The sequence below is a fragment of the Dama dama genome, chromosome 9, assembly GCF_033118175.1.
Source record: "Dama dama isolate Ldn47 chromosome 9, ASM3311817v1, whole genome shotgun sequence".
NCBI lineage: Eukaryota > Metazoa > Chordata > Mammalia > Artiodactyla > Cervidae > Dama > Dama dama.
This window is the reverse complement of record NC_083689.1, coordinates 10,945,641-10,961,454: the sequence shown is the minus strand read 5'-3', so window position 1 is coordinate 10,961,454 and position 15,814 is coordinate 10,945,641. Positions and strand designations below refer to the sequence as shown.

At 51.0% G+C, this 15,814-nt stretch overlaps 1 protein-coding gene across 1 annotated transcript in view; it reads right to left on the bottom strand.

Annotated features, from left to right (window-relative positions):
• MED26 (mediator complex subunit 26) overlaps window positions 1-15,814 on the bottom strand; it is a 40,374-nt gene that overhangs the window by 2,856 nt on the left and 21,704 nt on the right. The window contains exon 2 of the mRNA XM_061149945.1: window positions 551-625. Within this exon, the coding sequence (XP_061005928.1) occupies window positions 551-625 (75 nt within the window). The remainder of the gene's footprint in view (window positions 1-550; window positions 626-15,814) is intronic.

Here is a 15,814-nt window from a genome sequence, read left to right as displayed (position 1 = left end):
TAAACCACCAGTCTCCCAGACACAAAACCTATGAAGTTGTTGGGTCCCTCATGACATTTAAATTCTCAGACCCAAGTCCTCAGATCTTATAGTCCATGGGACAGACAGGGCATTCTCAGAAGCATCATCTCACGGGCTCCCAACTCCTGAAGGCCGCGGATCACTCAAGGCCACTGCAAGGACACTTTGCCAGGGGAGATTTCTAGGTGAGAGCACATTGTGGCAAAGGCAACAATACGCGGGACCTTGAGCCGGGATCACTCACTGGAGCCTCTGCTGCGCGCTGCAGAGTGTGCAGGGCCCCCTGCAGAGAGAGGGGCCTGACTCTGAACTAAAGCCGCTCGTATTTCCTGCAGTGTCCGTGGGAAGCATGTGCTGTGGGCTGGTACAGTGCAAGCCAGAAGGGCATGCCCCCTCACTCCTCCCTTTAAGACCTCGCTGGGCCAGTGAGCAAAGTCTCTGAGGCTCCAAGAAGTCGAGAAAGCCCAGGGCTGGAGCAGCCCAGGCCCCACCCTCACTGCCGCCCCAGGGCTCAGACAGGGACACTCACCTCCAGTGCCTCTTTGGTAATGGGGTATTTCTCCAGGCTGGAGATGACTTCCTGCACCGCCACCATGTTCCGGATCTGTAAAACAAGAGCCACTGTCAGACCCCAGGCACTTCTCCCTGTGCCGGCCTGCTCCAGAACTCTCCCTTTCCCAGGAGCCAGCGGAGCCAGCATCACCAGAGACCCCCCTCCGGCCGCCTCCGACCTGCTCCCAGGGGCCAACATGGCACCGAGTGCGCACCCTCCCGTCTGCCTGCTCTAGTGCAGTGAACAGGTGACTATGAGTCTGTCTACGGACACACCCATCTGCCCAAGTGGCTGCCACACAACTGAAATTCACATTTATGAAACAAGATTCACTCTTGATGTGGGAAATGCACTCAAATCTGCCATCTGACGGGAGGTTGAAGGATTTATTGAATAAAATGCACCACATTTAAAACAGCCGTGCATAGTAATCTAATCAATCTAGTTGCATTAACAAGATCTTTATAGAGTTCATCTAAAGACATCACAAGGAGAGCAGAAGTCACAAGGTGGGAGAAGACCAGTGCCGCGGGGCCCCGTGGGTCTGGTATGCGAGCCTACAGAGAACGCGGGCCAGGAGGCACAGATAGGGACCGTGCAGCAGTGCTCAGCTCTCCCGGTCATCAGGCGAGGCAGACCGAACCCACACGTGGCTCCACTGAACACGCAGCAGACTGCTGGAAACGGCACCTGACAACGCCAGTGGTTCCGGGGTGTGGCCACTCTGGGGAGCACTGGGCTGAGTCTGGTCAAATCAAGCACCGTGTGTCTCGTGACCACGCAGTTCTATACCTCAGATGACATGTGCTATGAGCCAGGCCCTGTTCCACCAAGGTCTGTTTCCATACAGCACTACTCCACTGAATTATCACAACCTCAAGGGGAAGGTGCTAGCTGTTATTACCATCACATTTTACAAATGTGACGTAAAAGAGTGGGTCATGTGGTCATATGTTATAACGACACCACTGTCGTTCAAAAGTTGAAGGAACACACTAAGAAATTCAAGAGCTCTAGAAATGAGCACACTGCAGCTTCAGTACATCAACAGGATGAACTTCAAACCACGGTGGACGAAAAGTCACAGGAGATACACACTGTTGATTCCAATTACACTAAGCATCACAGCATACTCAAAAGTTAATATGAAACCCAGATCTAAATGTGAAAGCAAAAACTCTTAAGGCTTCTAGGATAAACAGGAGACTATCTTTGCAACCTTGGGGTAGACAAAGATTTTTTTGGAGCCCCAAGGCAGTGGTGTCTAAGAAAATACCCTGACAAACCAGGCAGTGAGGCTGGTCCCACAGGAACAAGGCCAGCCGCTCCCTGTCCCCAGCCCTGGGGTTCTGGCCCTGACACGGTCCTAGGCTTGCCACATGGCCTCTCTCCACCCCAGTGACCTCACCCTAGTATATTTATAGCCCTGGGTCCCTAAGCACTCCTGAACCAGCCGTCCCCACAGAGTAAGCCCAGTGGCAGAGTGTCCTTGTCCTTGGGCAGACACTGTCCTGCTGCCAGACAGGAGGGGGGAGGCAGAACACCTGAGCAACCCTCGGGGTTGGAGCAAGCTGGCACTGTAGACCCTCGCACAGCCAGAGACCCTCCTGGAAGCTGCACAGGGTGGGGCTGGGGTAAGGCCTGGGGACCCCACTGTCACAGGCGAGGATCCGAAGAGGCTTTCGGCTTTGAGGAGGTGCTCAGGCTCTCGGCCCTGTGGAAAGCACTGTGTCTGCTGCCTTCCTCAAGTTCAGGACCACCCTGCTGCCTCATCCTTCTGGCTTTGCTGCACTCTGCTCCAGCCATGCTAGCAAGGGCGCTGAGCACTGTGTGGGGAGCATTATTTGGGCATTCTGGAGGTAGTCAGGCCCTTGGCACCAGGAAGCAGAACAAGTTCTGCCCTCACCACAGCTAACAGACAGGAGTCCTGGGCTCTATGCAGTGCGAGTTTGGGCCTCCAGCCTCAGATCCAGCAGATAGTGATAGCCCAGCAGCCTGTGACCCTTGCCTCCACCCTCAACGAGAGGGCCCTATGCACAGCAGAGATGCCAAGGCTCAGATATAGCCAAGGGGAGGCTTCTAGCCAGGCTCCAGGCCTATAAAAAAAGCCCAGTACAGGACCGCTGGGGCAGGGAGGTAGGCAGGTGTCAGGTAAAAGGCAGGCCAGGGGCGCCTGTGGTGAGAGCAGTATCTAAGCCGGGCCTTGGAGGGCGGACAGCAGAAGCCTCAGCACTCCAGAGACGGTGAGATGGCATTAAAGCCCTGGGGAGGGGAGAGAGGTCCAGGGCAGAGACCTTGGCGTGAGCCAGGATGCCAGCAGGAAGAACAGACCTGGGAAAGTAGGCTGACTATACAACTGCCTTCCATTAACTTCACCCACTACCCTAACAGACCACCCTGATTTTAGGTCCTTCCTGGCACCTGTCTGTCCAAAAATACATTCACCCACAATCAGAGAAGAGACAGCATGCCATTGTTGTGCAGGGAGGCGGCCTCTGAGCAACTCCCAGACGCTGCCCCCAAAGGGGGCTTTGGCCAGACAGCCTAAAGGTCAGTCACAGCCAGCCTCCTGCTCAGGAAGAGCCTGGCGCATGCAGGGCCTTTGGATCTCTCCCCTGCAATTCATTCCCAGTGAGTGAAACCAAAACAAAACTAGCAAACAAAAACCCACCTCTCAAAACTACTTGCCAAACAGCTTTCCCAAAAGGAGCAGAATTCACATGTGAGGGACGTCCGAACACTTGCAGCCTCATCTTTTCATTAGGACTCCTTCAATAGCTACAGATTAATCTTTATTTCCTTAATAATGAGTGAAGCCAAGTGTCACCTCCCCTTTCTACTAATGTCGACTTCTCCTGTAAATTGTTCATTGTCCCAGCCCACATATTTTCATTATTTGATTGGCCTCGTTATTGCAAGTAAACACCCTTCCAGGTGATGGTGTCTGCCCCTGTGCACGCAGATGCCTAAATGTCCTCAAGGAGGCACCGAGGAGGCAGTGGCAGGAGCAGGGAGGGCTCCCCTGCTAAGGCAAGGAGCAGGCGAGCTGGGCCAGGCAGCAGCGGGGCACTCTGAGGAGCAGAGACAGGGCCGGAAATCCGTGGGAAGTCGGCGGGCAGCCCCGGGTGAGGCCCAGGTGAACACAGTCACTTGGTGACCACGGGTGGAACTGACTCCACTATCGTGCCAAGGGCTTGCAGATTTTAGATTCATGATTCACAAGGGACAATTGGGTATCCACAGTCAGACAGGAAAGTGAAACAATATCCATCCCAGGCAGAAAGGAGGGGAAGCAGCCCCCTAAACTGGGCTCCTCCCAGCCGGGCCCAGGGAGGGGAGAGAAAGAACCCTTCTCAAACATGTCCCCATTTACACCTCAGGGACGCCCTGGGGCACATGCTGGCAAGCGAGGAGGGGACCCTCCTTACCACCAACCCAGACCCCAGGGTTCTTATGCAGACCTCCCATCAGGAGAGGACCAGAAACATGGGGGAAGCAGCAAGGCCTCCCTCTGGAGAGCCACTCATCAAGTGCTAGGTCATAACTGCAGCTAGTCTAACTCATAACATTTGCTGCTCAACTCACAGTGAATAAGCAGGAGGAAGGGACACTGGATGCCCACAAGTGACAGGACCTGACTGACAGGACTGAGGGCGGGCGGCAGCCCTCAGAAGCAGTGGGGGTGAGAGTTCAGACCACCTAGTGCAGGATGTCACTACCCCCTCAGCACACATCTGAGAGCTGTTCTGCGGCTGGCTCACTGCTCGGCGTCTGGATCCATGTGCAGAGGTGGGGCCAGCCCAAGGGGGCAGATCCACTACTCATCAGCCTCCTCCTAGCAGTAATTCAGGGCATAGGTAGGTAAACCTCAGGCCCTGAGTAATTACCTCCCTGTGGGGGATTTCCAGCCCTGATGTGAAACAAGGAACTGAGACTTCTCTGGCGTCTATCCCCGCTCACTGCTCCCTTTCCTCCACGCATCAACGGTTCCCACTCCACTCGAAATCCCCAATCTCTTGGCAGTGCAGCTAGACGTGTGCAGCCCTGGTGGCAAAGGGGAAACCCTGTACTCCCCAAGTTCAAGAACTGGTGAGACTCAAAGGCAGTAGTAAGCTAAGGCACTAAGTCTTTTCAGCCTGACTCTCACAGGACCACTCCTTGTCGGGTTCCTGCAGGCACCAAAGTCTCCAGTTTCTCTTTCTTGAAACTCCACTTTACAGATAACCAGGAAGCTAACAGAGGTCCAGTGCTCACCACGCAGCTGGAAGATGGAGGAGATTGGCTTTACACTAGCCTGGCACAGCGTCTGCCCATCACACACAGCCCAGCTGGTGCTTTACTGGGGGGGCTCCCAGATACCAACAGGCTGGTGACAGCACCCCACCCACATACTCTCATCGACCTGCCACGGTGGGAAAATGGACAGGTTACAGAGTTCCTTGTAGCCACACAGGGTTGGCTTCATGCCCAGAGCACCAATGGATGGTCTCTGGGCTGCCTCTGTCTCCTCTTGGGGTACTCTAGAGATGGAGAGATCTCCAACAGTAGGGCCTTCAGCCCATCTCCAATGCTTGCCCTGAGCTGCAGACCACTTGGTAAATAAATGACAATGGCACTGGAGTCTCCCCTCCAGGCCCTGGAAATGGCACACACTGAGGTGGGACCCACCCCGCCTGTCTAGCCAGCCTGTGACCACACTGTGGCCCTCCGTCTATGCAGCACAGCCCACACCAACTCCTTCAGGGGGCTTAAAGCCCACCAGGTCAGTGGTAAAAGCGAGTTCACTTTATTTATTTATTTTTTTTGCGAGTTCACTTTAAAACCAGCCATGTGGAAGTCACATTTTTGTTTTTTTAAAGCAGAATAGTCTAGACTAGAATTTACAAAAACCAATTAGCTCAAAAGGCTTTGGAACTGTTCATCAGCAAGCAAGCTGTCCTTCCAAACCCAAACACGACACAGATGGCACCCAGAAGCACGCAAACCTCGAGCTTCTCGACATGCTGCGCATTCTGAGGTCATCCAGGCTGAGTCACTGTGCCCTGCCAGCCCCACGGCAGGTGTCAGTCGTGTCTGCTGAGGCTGTGCGCGTAGGTGAAAGGGGCTTTGCCGGCGAGTGTGTGTCTGTGATTTGGTCACAGCCTCCCTCTTCAGCCACAGCAAGTCTTCCTGCTTCTGATGAACTTTACACGTTCCCAAAACGGGTGCCGTTCTGTGACTCAAACTGCCTCTACAAGTCAGTGCAAGAGCTGAGCCTGGCGGTGAGCAGCGTGTGTCCCACCGCACCTCCACAAGTGAGGGAAAGCCGATGAGCCTTGAGTCTACCCCTCAGCTCTGCAAGGTGCAGCCTCCTGGCTCCGCTCTGCCTTGCTCTGTGCCACAGCCAGGCAGGCGCCAGGGGAACCTCCCTCAGGCACATGCCCTGTCAGCGCCCTGCCTGGCTTTCAAAGGCGCCTTCCTCTGCCAGGACCCCATGGGAACCTCACACCCACAGGAGCTAAGTCGCTCTCATTCACGGCTGCTGAGAGGAAGGACGACACCGGGGCGGGGGCCGCGTCTCAGCCGCAGTCACCAAGCTCACCACTTGCAAAAGCACAGAAGCACTTCCTCATCAGCGGGGCCGTCTGCTCCCCGGGGCGCCCGCCGCTGGAGGGTGGCCGCCGCCTGCGTGGCCCTGCCTACTGTGCGCTCACAGCCTGCAGAGCACCCGGGGCCAGAGCAGCCGACTGCAGCTGCGACTTGGCCCAGGCAGCCGGCAGAGAACACTGCCTGCACCTCGTGAGCAGCCCAGGAAGAGGAAGCCCAGGGCCGCTACCATGAGCGGCGGCCAACCAGGGGACCTCTGTGAGAGGCTTGCGGAGGTGAGAGAGGCTTGCAGACAAAGTGGGGGGAAGAGGGGGAGGCCAGCACTTCTCTCCACAGTGCTGGCCCTCAAGCTGTCCCCTTCTCTCATCTGTCCCAGCAGCTCTTCCCAACAAAACCACAAGCTTCAACTCTCCTGACCTCTGAATCAGATCAACGCACAATTCCTGTTATAATTTGGCCCTTTCAGACAGCATAAGAGCTCTCAATGTGTCGTATCTGGGAGTTGGTGCATTCCTACAGTTTGCAGTTGCAAAGTCAGAAAGCCAAGCAGGGTGTTTTCTATCTGCATCCACGCTCCAGAAGGGTCCGGTTGTCAGTGCCTGTGACAGCATACAGCACACCGGGTGGGTTCCTCCCTCCCAGCCGTGCTCTCGTGGAAACAGCCAGTAAGAATATCAGCTGTGTAAGAGGAAACGTCCGAAGCCCGTGGGAGGGGCACACACAGTGCTTGGCCCACATACACCCAGAATACTGGCAATCCAAAATGAGAACGAGCCAGCTTTTTAGGAAGTGATGGGGCCAACCTCCAAGAGAATGCTGAGGGAAACAGCGAGGTGACAGCACTCCCGTGCTGCCAGTGAAAGCCTCCTGGTGCTTGGGCTGGGCAGAGAAGCAGCTGGGACGGACCTGGCTTTCAATGCCGGCCCAACCAAGGCTTGAAGCGAGACCAGCCACTAACCTGAGCCCGGCCTCCTTCCAGGAGTCAGGAAGCCTGTGCGGAATGTTGGGAAATTCACAGATCATCTGTAGATACTGAATGACACGCTGACCACCCTCTAGGGAGACTGTGCCAATGGGTGGTCAGGCCAAGGCAGCCCTGTCCACTGCCCATCAGGCTATTCTGTGGTTTCTAAGATCCTTTCAAGGCAGCGCAGTGCCCCATGTGGCATCAAGAGTCTGCCAGTCTGCTCACCTAAGCTGCTATGGGGGCCTGAGAACAGGGGAGAGCCTAGAATGTCCCTCAACAAGGCACCAAACACAGGCCAGGGAGATAAGAGGAAGGGCTGGTTGTGGCCCAGTGTGAGGCATGGGTAGAAACAGCCGAAGGCAAGGGCAGAAGCAACAGGTGAGGCACTGCAACTGAGGCTGAACTGAGCAGCCAGGAACACCAAGGTGGCAACAGCCAGCAGGCTCCTGCAGGACATCCGAAGGACTATGGAGGAGAAAGCCAGGCCATACCCCTTCTCAGAGGGGCTCAAGCCCAAACCAGCCCCAGAACTTGAGGCTGCCAAGGCTTGCTGGGTAAAAGTGACCACAGCGCTGATGACCAGGCTGCCTGTGCTAAGCAGTGAAGGTGAGTCAGACATGTGACAGACATGCAGGGTCTGCTGGCCCTCACCTTCCTGGGTAACCCACACGGGGTCACCATGTCTGTTCTGAGCTGGGTGGGTGAGAAGAGTAAGAGGAACTGCCAGTGCCACAGTGGATATGTCACTTGGCAAGTCACAGGGTTAGGTATGGAGGAGCCCTCGTCTGCTTCCACAGAACAGGAATCTGAGATCTGCAAACTCACCAGGCCCTAAAGGTAATTGAGGGTTGGGTGTGCCTGTTCTACGTGACACAACAGCCATCAGGCAGGACGAGGCCTAATGGGCTGCACCACACATTCCAGGGCAGAGAGCACGAGCCAGCACTGCACGCGGGCGGTGAGCAGAGCGCTCTGAGCCCACCCACCTACCCACTCAGTCGTTCCCTCGGCCACGAAGTGGGAGGATGACAGGAGTGTCCTACAGGCTCCTGGGGGGGGCGGGCAGGAGACACACACGAACACCCGGGACCTAGCCTGACTGGCTCACAGTAAGCGCTCAAGAAAGGGGATCACCACGGAGCCGTTATGGGACTACACTTGAGAGGGATCAGGTTCAAGGCCACCTTTCCCCCACCTGCTGCCCTGGGCTTTGTGTGGAGCCAGAAAACCAGTAGTGGGTGTGGGGACTTTCTTAGTGAGCATTCCTGCAACAGGGGAGGCATTCCTGCAACAGCCACTATGGAGAAAACCAAGGACATCATCACGTGGAACAGGAAGGAAAGTCTGTGCATGGTATCAAACATCATGTAAGGATGAACATTCATACACCAGGACCCAGCAAATCCTACTTTGGGGTAGGGGCCAACAGAAACCTGAGAATGGTCAGGGCAGCTGTATTCAGAACAGTCTCATCTGAAAACCATCCACGTGGCCACCAACACTAAACAGATTACCAAGTCATGATCTAGCTGTTCAGTGTCAAATGAAGACAGTACTGCTATACATAACATCGAAGGTAAAACCTCAAAACAAGTCGAATGAAAAAACCAGATACAAAAGAATACATCTACTTTGGACTGAAAGCTCAAAAGCTGGCAAAATTTGTCCATGGTGACAGAAGTCAGAGAAGTCGGGAGTGGGGAGACACTAGGAGAGGGAAGAAGAATGGCTTCTGGGGAGAAGCTCTATTCCATGACCTGGGTGGGGGTTACTGGGGTATGTTCACTTCACAAACATGCACTGAGATATAAACTTAGAGCTTATGTACTTTTCTAGGTATATGCTATACTTTTAGGAAAAACTGGTCTGAGAAGCCATCCCATCCTAGAAACAGATGCCAGAGCTACTGGGGTTGAAGAGGCTGGAGAGGTACTGGCAAGCCAGCCCCTTGCCCCGCCCCACCCCCCCCCCATATGGTGGGTAAAGACCCTTTGAGGGTCCCATAGAACAAGGTCTGAGAACTTGGACCAGGAACCCAGGCTACCTCTGAGATACCCAGCATGTAGTATGCTTCACAGCTCACAGAGAAAGGTGTCCACACCGCTCCTACTCTGGGCAGAGGCCAGTCTGGGGAAAACAAGGGCAATCTGAAGGTTCTACAGAAGGAGCACTGAGCAGGTCAGTGTTCCCAGGAAGGAGCAAGCTCTTAAGTTACTGAAGAGAGGCAGGCAGGCAGCGACCACTGCCTGGGCATCACCAGCTAGCACCCTGGGTGGGTGGGCGGGCCTCTGCTCCTACCACTTAGGTTCTCTCCTAAGACCACAGACCTCCAGGGGAGATGTTATGCCACTTTTCCAACAAGGAAGCCAGGGTGCCTGTTATACACCTGGCCACAGTTTCAATACTAACCTAACCTTCTAATCCCGTGCAGTTAGCCCACGTCTGCCTCCAAGCAATGGGCCACCAGCAAGTCGTATTGATGCCAAGGGCAGGAACAGACAGCTGGTTCAAGGGAGGACAGTGGAACAAATCAGGTAAGGATAATCCTGCATGCCTACACCAGGAAAGAAGATGGCAAACAAAGACTAGAAATTAAAGTGGGGAAGGCAGATTAACATTCAAAAATCAATGTAATCTGCCATATTAAGAAGCCAAAAAGGAAAAGCCTTATGATCATTTCAACAGATGTAGAAGAAAAAAAAATCGACAAAATTGAACATCCATTCCTGATGAAAACTCTCAGCAAGCTAGGAACAGAAGAGAACTTCCTCAGCCTAATAATACCCACAGCTAACATCATACTTGGTGGTGAAGAGCTGAATGTTTTCCCCCTAGGAATAGGTACAAAAACAAGGATGTGTGCTTACCACTTCTACTCATTTTTGTCAGGAGATTCCACCTAGTACAATTAAGGCAAGGGAAAGAAAAGGAAGAAGGAAAAAGAGGGAGGGAGGGAGGAAGAAAAATCCATCTAGACTGAAAAACAAGTAAAGCTGTCTTTATTCATAAATAACAGAACAGTCTACATGGAAAATCTTACAAATTCTACAAAATAAGTTGAGTTTAACAAGGCTGCAAGATATAAGTTCCATGTAAAATTCTATGATATTTCTATACGCAAGCAACAAACATTCAGAAATTGAAAAATTTTAAACCAATTCCATTTACAAGAGCAATTAAAAGTATGAAGAACTTACAGATAAATTTGACAAAAGACCTCAATGCTGAAAAGTACAAAACAGGGCTGAGAGACATTAAGAGGGGCATCAGTTAATGGAAAGATGGCTGTTGTTTGGTTGCTAAGTCATGCCTGACTCTTGTGACCCCACGGACTGAAGCCTGCCAGGCTCTCCTGTCCATGGGATTTCCAAAGCAAGAATACTGGGGTGGGCTGCCATTTCCTACTCCAGGGGATCTTCCTGACCCAGGGATCCAACATACGTGTCTCCAGCATCAGCAGGCAGATTATTTACCAGCAGGGTCTTTGGGAGAGATTGACAATTTGATTCTAAAATTTATATGGAAACACAAAGCTCCTAGAAAGGTAACAAACTTGGAAAAAGAGAAAATTGGAAGCCCATATTAGAAGTATGGTACTGGTGCAAAGACAAACTGAACATTATCAATGGAACAGAACAGTCCTTTAACAAACTCACACATGGGCAGCTAGCTGATTCTTAACAAAGGTGGTAAGGCAAGTCAGTAGTGAATGAATAATCTTTCAACAAACAATACTGGAATAACTGGGTAGCCATAGACAAAAAACAACACTAAAAGAAAACATCAAACCCTTGACCTCTATCTCACAAGATACACAAAAATTAACACAAAATAGATCATAAACCTAAGAGTTAAACTACAGAACGTCTTCTTTTCTACAGAAGAAAACATAGGAGGAAAATCTTAGCAACCTTGGGTTTAAAAGGCAAAGACTTTAGTAATAATACACAAAAAGCACAAACTACAGAGAAAACAAACTGAATTTCGTCAAAATTGAAAATATTTGCTCCTCAAAAGATGACACTGTTGTGAAAATGAAAAGGCAAGCCACAGACTGGGAGAAAAGATACACAAATCATGTATCTAAGAAAGGACTTGTCTCTAGAATATATAAACACCTCTTTCAATTCAATAATTACACAAAGAACCCAAGGGGGTGAAATGGGCAAATGATGTGAACAGATATTCAAATCTTTCACCAAAGAGATATGCATGGCAAACACAAATACTTCAAGGGATACTCAACCTTACTAGTCATAGTGAAAGTCGCTCAGTTGTGTCCGATTCTTTGCAATCCCATGGACTATGCAGTCCATGGAATTCAGGCCAGAATACAGGAGTGGGTAGCCTTCCCCTTCTCCAGGGGATCTTCCCAACCCAGGAATTGAACCCAGGTCTCCTGCATTGCAGGTGGATTCTTTACCAGCTGAGCCACAAGAGAAGCCCAAGAATAGCCTATCCCTTCTCCAGCAGATCTTCCTTACAAATTCAGATTAAAACCATCATGAGATATCACTATATACCTATTAAAATAGCAAAAGTTAAAAAGACTGACCATACTAAGTGATCACCAAAGTGTGGGACAACTGATACTCTCATACACTGCTGGTGGGGTGGCAGTATAAAATGATATAATCACCTCAGAATACATTCTGACAGATTATTAAGCAACCCAAAAGTCCATCAACACATGTATGATAAACTGTAGGATACTCATAAAACAAAACATTACTTAGCAACAAAAAAAGAACTATTGATATACACAACATGCATGAATCTCAAAATAAGGAAAGAACAAACAGCCCAGATCAAAAAAAAAAAAATAAAAGAATACACGATTTCACAGAATTCTAGAAAAGACAGATTAACCTACAATGACAATAGATTAGCAGTTGCCTAGGGATGGGGGTGGGAGAAGGCAATGGCACCCCACTCCAGTACTCTTGCCTGGAAAATCCCATGGACGGAGGAGCCTGGTGGGCTGCAGCCCATGGGGTCGCTAAGAGTTGGACACGACTGAGTGACTTCACTTTTCACTTTCATGCACTGGAGAAGGAAATGGCAACCCACTCCAGTGTTCTTGCCTGGAGAATCCTAGGGACAGGGGAGCCTGGTGGGCTGCCGTCTATGGGGTTGCACAGAGTCGGACACGATTGAAGTGACTTAGCGGCAGCAGGGGTGGGGGTGGGCTGAAGGCAAGATTACAATGGGACAAGAAAAAACTTTTGGAAATATGTTTAGTACCATGATTGTGGTGATTTCTCAAGTGTATTCACAGATCAAAATATATCCAATTGGCACTTTAAGTGTGCACAGTTTATTATATGTCAACTATACCTCAATGAATTTGTGGAACGACTATGGAGACAGATGACAGATGTAACAGGTCCTAGAAGGAGGAGGAGGGGGCAGGAGGCAAGAGAAGGAAGGCTTCTTTGTTGGAGGTTAGGCATTAGATACCCCACTCGGCCTCAGCTCCCCCTGGGGTGGAGGGAGCGGCATAAAGTCCCTTCTCCCTTCAGGAAAATGAAGGCTGTCATGCCCAGGCCTCCCAGGGGTATCATAAGCACTGCGTGACAAAGGCACATGTGTATAACGCACTCCTCGTAACAGACTGGGCTCCAGCAGGCCTCATCTCAATCTACTCGAGCTGTGCCCCCTTCCCCATCCCACACATTCTGCTTGCCCTGCAACACCTGTGCATCAACAGACTGCACAGCCTAACTGTGGGCCTGGAAAAGGTGATTCCTGGCTTTCCTGTAGGAAATGCACTGTGGCTGGAGCTGGGTGGCAGGGTCTTACAGGCTGTGACATGACAGGCTCACTAGCTCCCGAGGACTGAGCTTCAGGACATGTGCTCTCCTCAGCCTGCCTGTAGGGTTTTGTCATCCTTCAACTGGAGACCCTGGAGAGGGAGCCAACCTCCTATCCTCACATGGGAAAGGCCAGTAGCCACAAACATCTACAGAAAGTCTTAGGTAAACAGCAGTCTGTTCTCCTTGCAAACAGTTGGTGTGAGTGATAACCTATTTCCATCCTCCTGACAAGAAAACAGCCTCCGAGCATCTGACAGCTTCTTTCTCCCCCTCACTCTTCAGTTTTCTCCAATGTATTAAGCTCCTGGGCCTGAAAATGTCTGAAATCCTGCCCTCTCCCAAAACAGCTGAGCTAGACACTTACTACTCTCAAGTGTGAGTGAATGAAGGACAGATGGATAAATGAAGTCCCATCTTACTGTCCTCAATTGCTGGGCACTGTGTTAAGCCAATATTATAAACATCTCAGGGGTCTCCCTCTGTAGCAAGCTGGGACCTGCAGTCACCAAGTTAGCATCTGGAAAGCAAACAGGCCTTTGCTGTTGCCAGCTGTTACCTGCACCAGCCGCCCCACAAGGGTCATGGGAATAGGGAGGTGACTCTCAGTGCTGCTCACACACAGCCCCATGGAAGACAAGGGAAAAAACACTGTGTCTGGGTGGCCAGCAGAGGGAAGGCTGAGACAAGAGCAGCAGCAGGCTATGACCAGGGTGGCCATGTTTGGTCAGTAGGACCCAGTGGCTTTGGGGAGAGTCTTCTATTTTCAACACAGTGGTCCTAGAAGTTACCACAACGACAAAGATTTTTTCTAAATTACTTTGGCCACCATGAAATGATTCCAAAGGATTACATAAGCAGGGGGAAGGAAAGCCAGGTGAGATTTTTGCAAAGGCAATATTAAAGCAATGGGGAAGTCAAACACCAGAATCCGGCATGCTAATGCAGTGACAGCACGATCTGCGAGGTGGCGGCATTGCCTGGCATGCCGATGAATGGAAGGCTGCTGGTAGAAGATTAGGGCACAGGGGAGGACCCTGCCGGCTCCAGAGGCCATCTACTACCAAAAGCCAAATCAACTGCTTCCTCCCAACCTTGCCTGATGGAGACCCTCAGGAAAGCCTGACCACTCAACAGTCGTCCCCACTGGGCTGGTGTGGACCCCATCAGCACCGTCTGCTTCACCCCAAACCACCCGCATCCCACAGGTGAAAGGGGGCAAAACTGATCCCAAGGATGAGAGCCAGCCCCATGGCTGAATGTCAGAGAACAGCCCTGCAGCGAGACATGACATCCTGGTCACCAGGCATCCAAGGCAAGGTGGGAGCCAGTTCCAGGAGAAGCGCCACAACAGCTCTTCCTTGCTTTAAATGTACCAGGCGAAGAACACTGAGGAGAACTGGGAACACAGAAGACTTTGCTTTTTACTGTATTTCCCTCCGTATATCATTTTTCTATTATTATTTTCTATTTTAAACTAATTTTTAAAAACTTTTAAAAAAAGTTTATTTCTTCCCTTTTCTGTAGCCACCATTACAGGTGGATACCAAACATAACTGACCATGGCAACTAGTTGAGGAAACAGCACAAGTTTTCACTAAAATTTACATTAACACTGAAAAGGAAATTAAGAGAGAGCTCTACTTGGGCTTCCCAGGTGGCACTAGTGGTAAAGAACCTGCCTGCCAATGCAAGAGACTGAAGAGATGCAGGTTCAATCCCCAGGTCAGGAAGATCCCCTGGAGGAGGCCAAGGCAACCCACTCCAGTATTCTTGCCTGGAGAATCCCATGGACAGAGGAGCTTGGCAGGCTATAGTCCATTGGGTCGCAAAGAGTCGGACATGATTGAGCATGCAGGCTATCAATGCACCAAAAATGCTCTGCCCAGGCAAGTTTTCACCAAAGCCGAGGACCTTTCAGCCCTGCCTTGCCTCATCTCTTGGACCCTGGGCAGATCCTGACATCCCTCTACATTCAAGCCCTCTACATCCTCCTCTCGGAGCTCTTCAAGGCACAGTTTCAGACCCTTTCCTTCTCACCACACTTCTCCAGTGCCTGAGCAGTCCCACCCCCAGGCAGCTTCACAGCTACATCTGGGGCCCAGGCCTCACCTCTGGATGCACTTAGTGGCACTTCTGCATCTGACAGGTAATGAGGCTTTCTAAGGACCACTGGCTGACTCCACTGTTCGCCACCCTCAGACTAGGGTCCTAGGCTAGGACCCTTAGTGCAGGCAAACCTCCCTTTCTCTCACCTCCAAATAAACCCACTCACACTAGCCCCATTAGGCATGTCTTTTTTAAAAATGTTATTTATTTTTAATTGAAGGATAACTGCTATACAATACTGTGTTGGTTTCTGCCATCCATCAACATGAATCAGCCACAGGTATACATATGTCCCCTCCCTCTCAAACCTCCCTCCCACCTTCCACTCCATTCCACTCCTCTAGGTTGTCACAGACCACTGGGTTTAGCTCCCTGCGTCACACAGCAAATTCCCACTGGCTATCTGTTTTACATACGGTAGTGTGTATGTTTCAATGCTGCTCTCCCAATTCGCCCCACCCTCTCCTTCCCGCCATGTGTCCACAAGTCTGTTCTGCATCTCCACTGCTGCCCTGCAAATAGGTTCATCAGTACCATATTTCTAGATTCCATATATATGCATTAATAGACAATATTACTTGTTTTTCTCTTTCTTACTTACTCCACTCTGTATAATAGGCTCCAGGTTCATCCACCTCATTAGAATTGACCCAAATGCGTTCCTTTTTATGGCCGAGTAATGTATGGGCCACAACTTCTTTATCCATTCATCTGTCAATAGACATCTTGGGTTGCTTCCATGTCCTAGTTATTGTAAATAGTGCT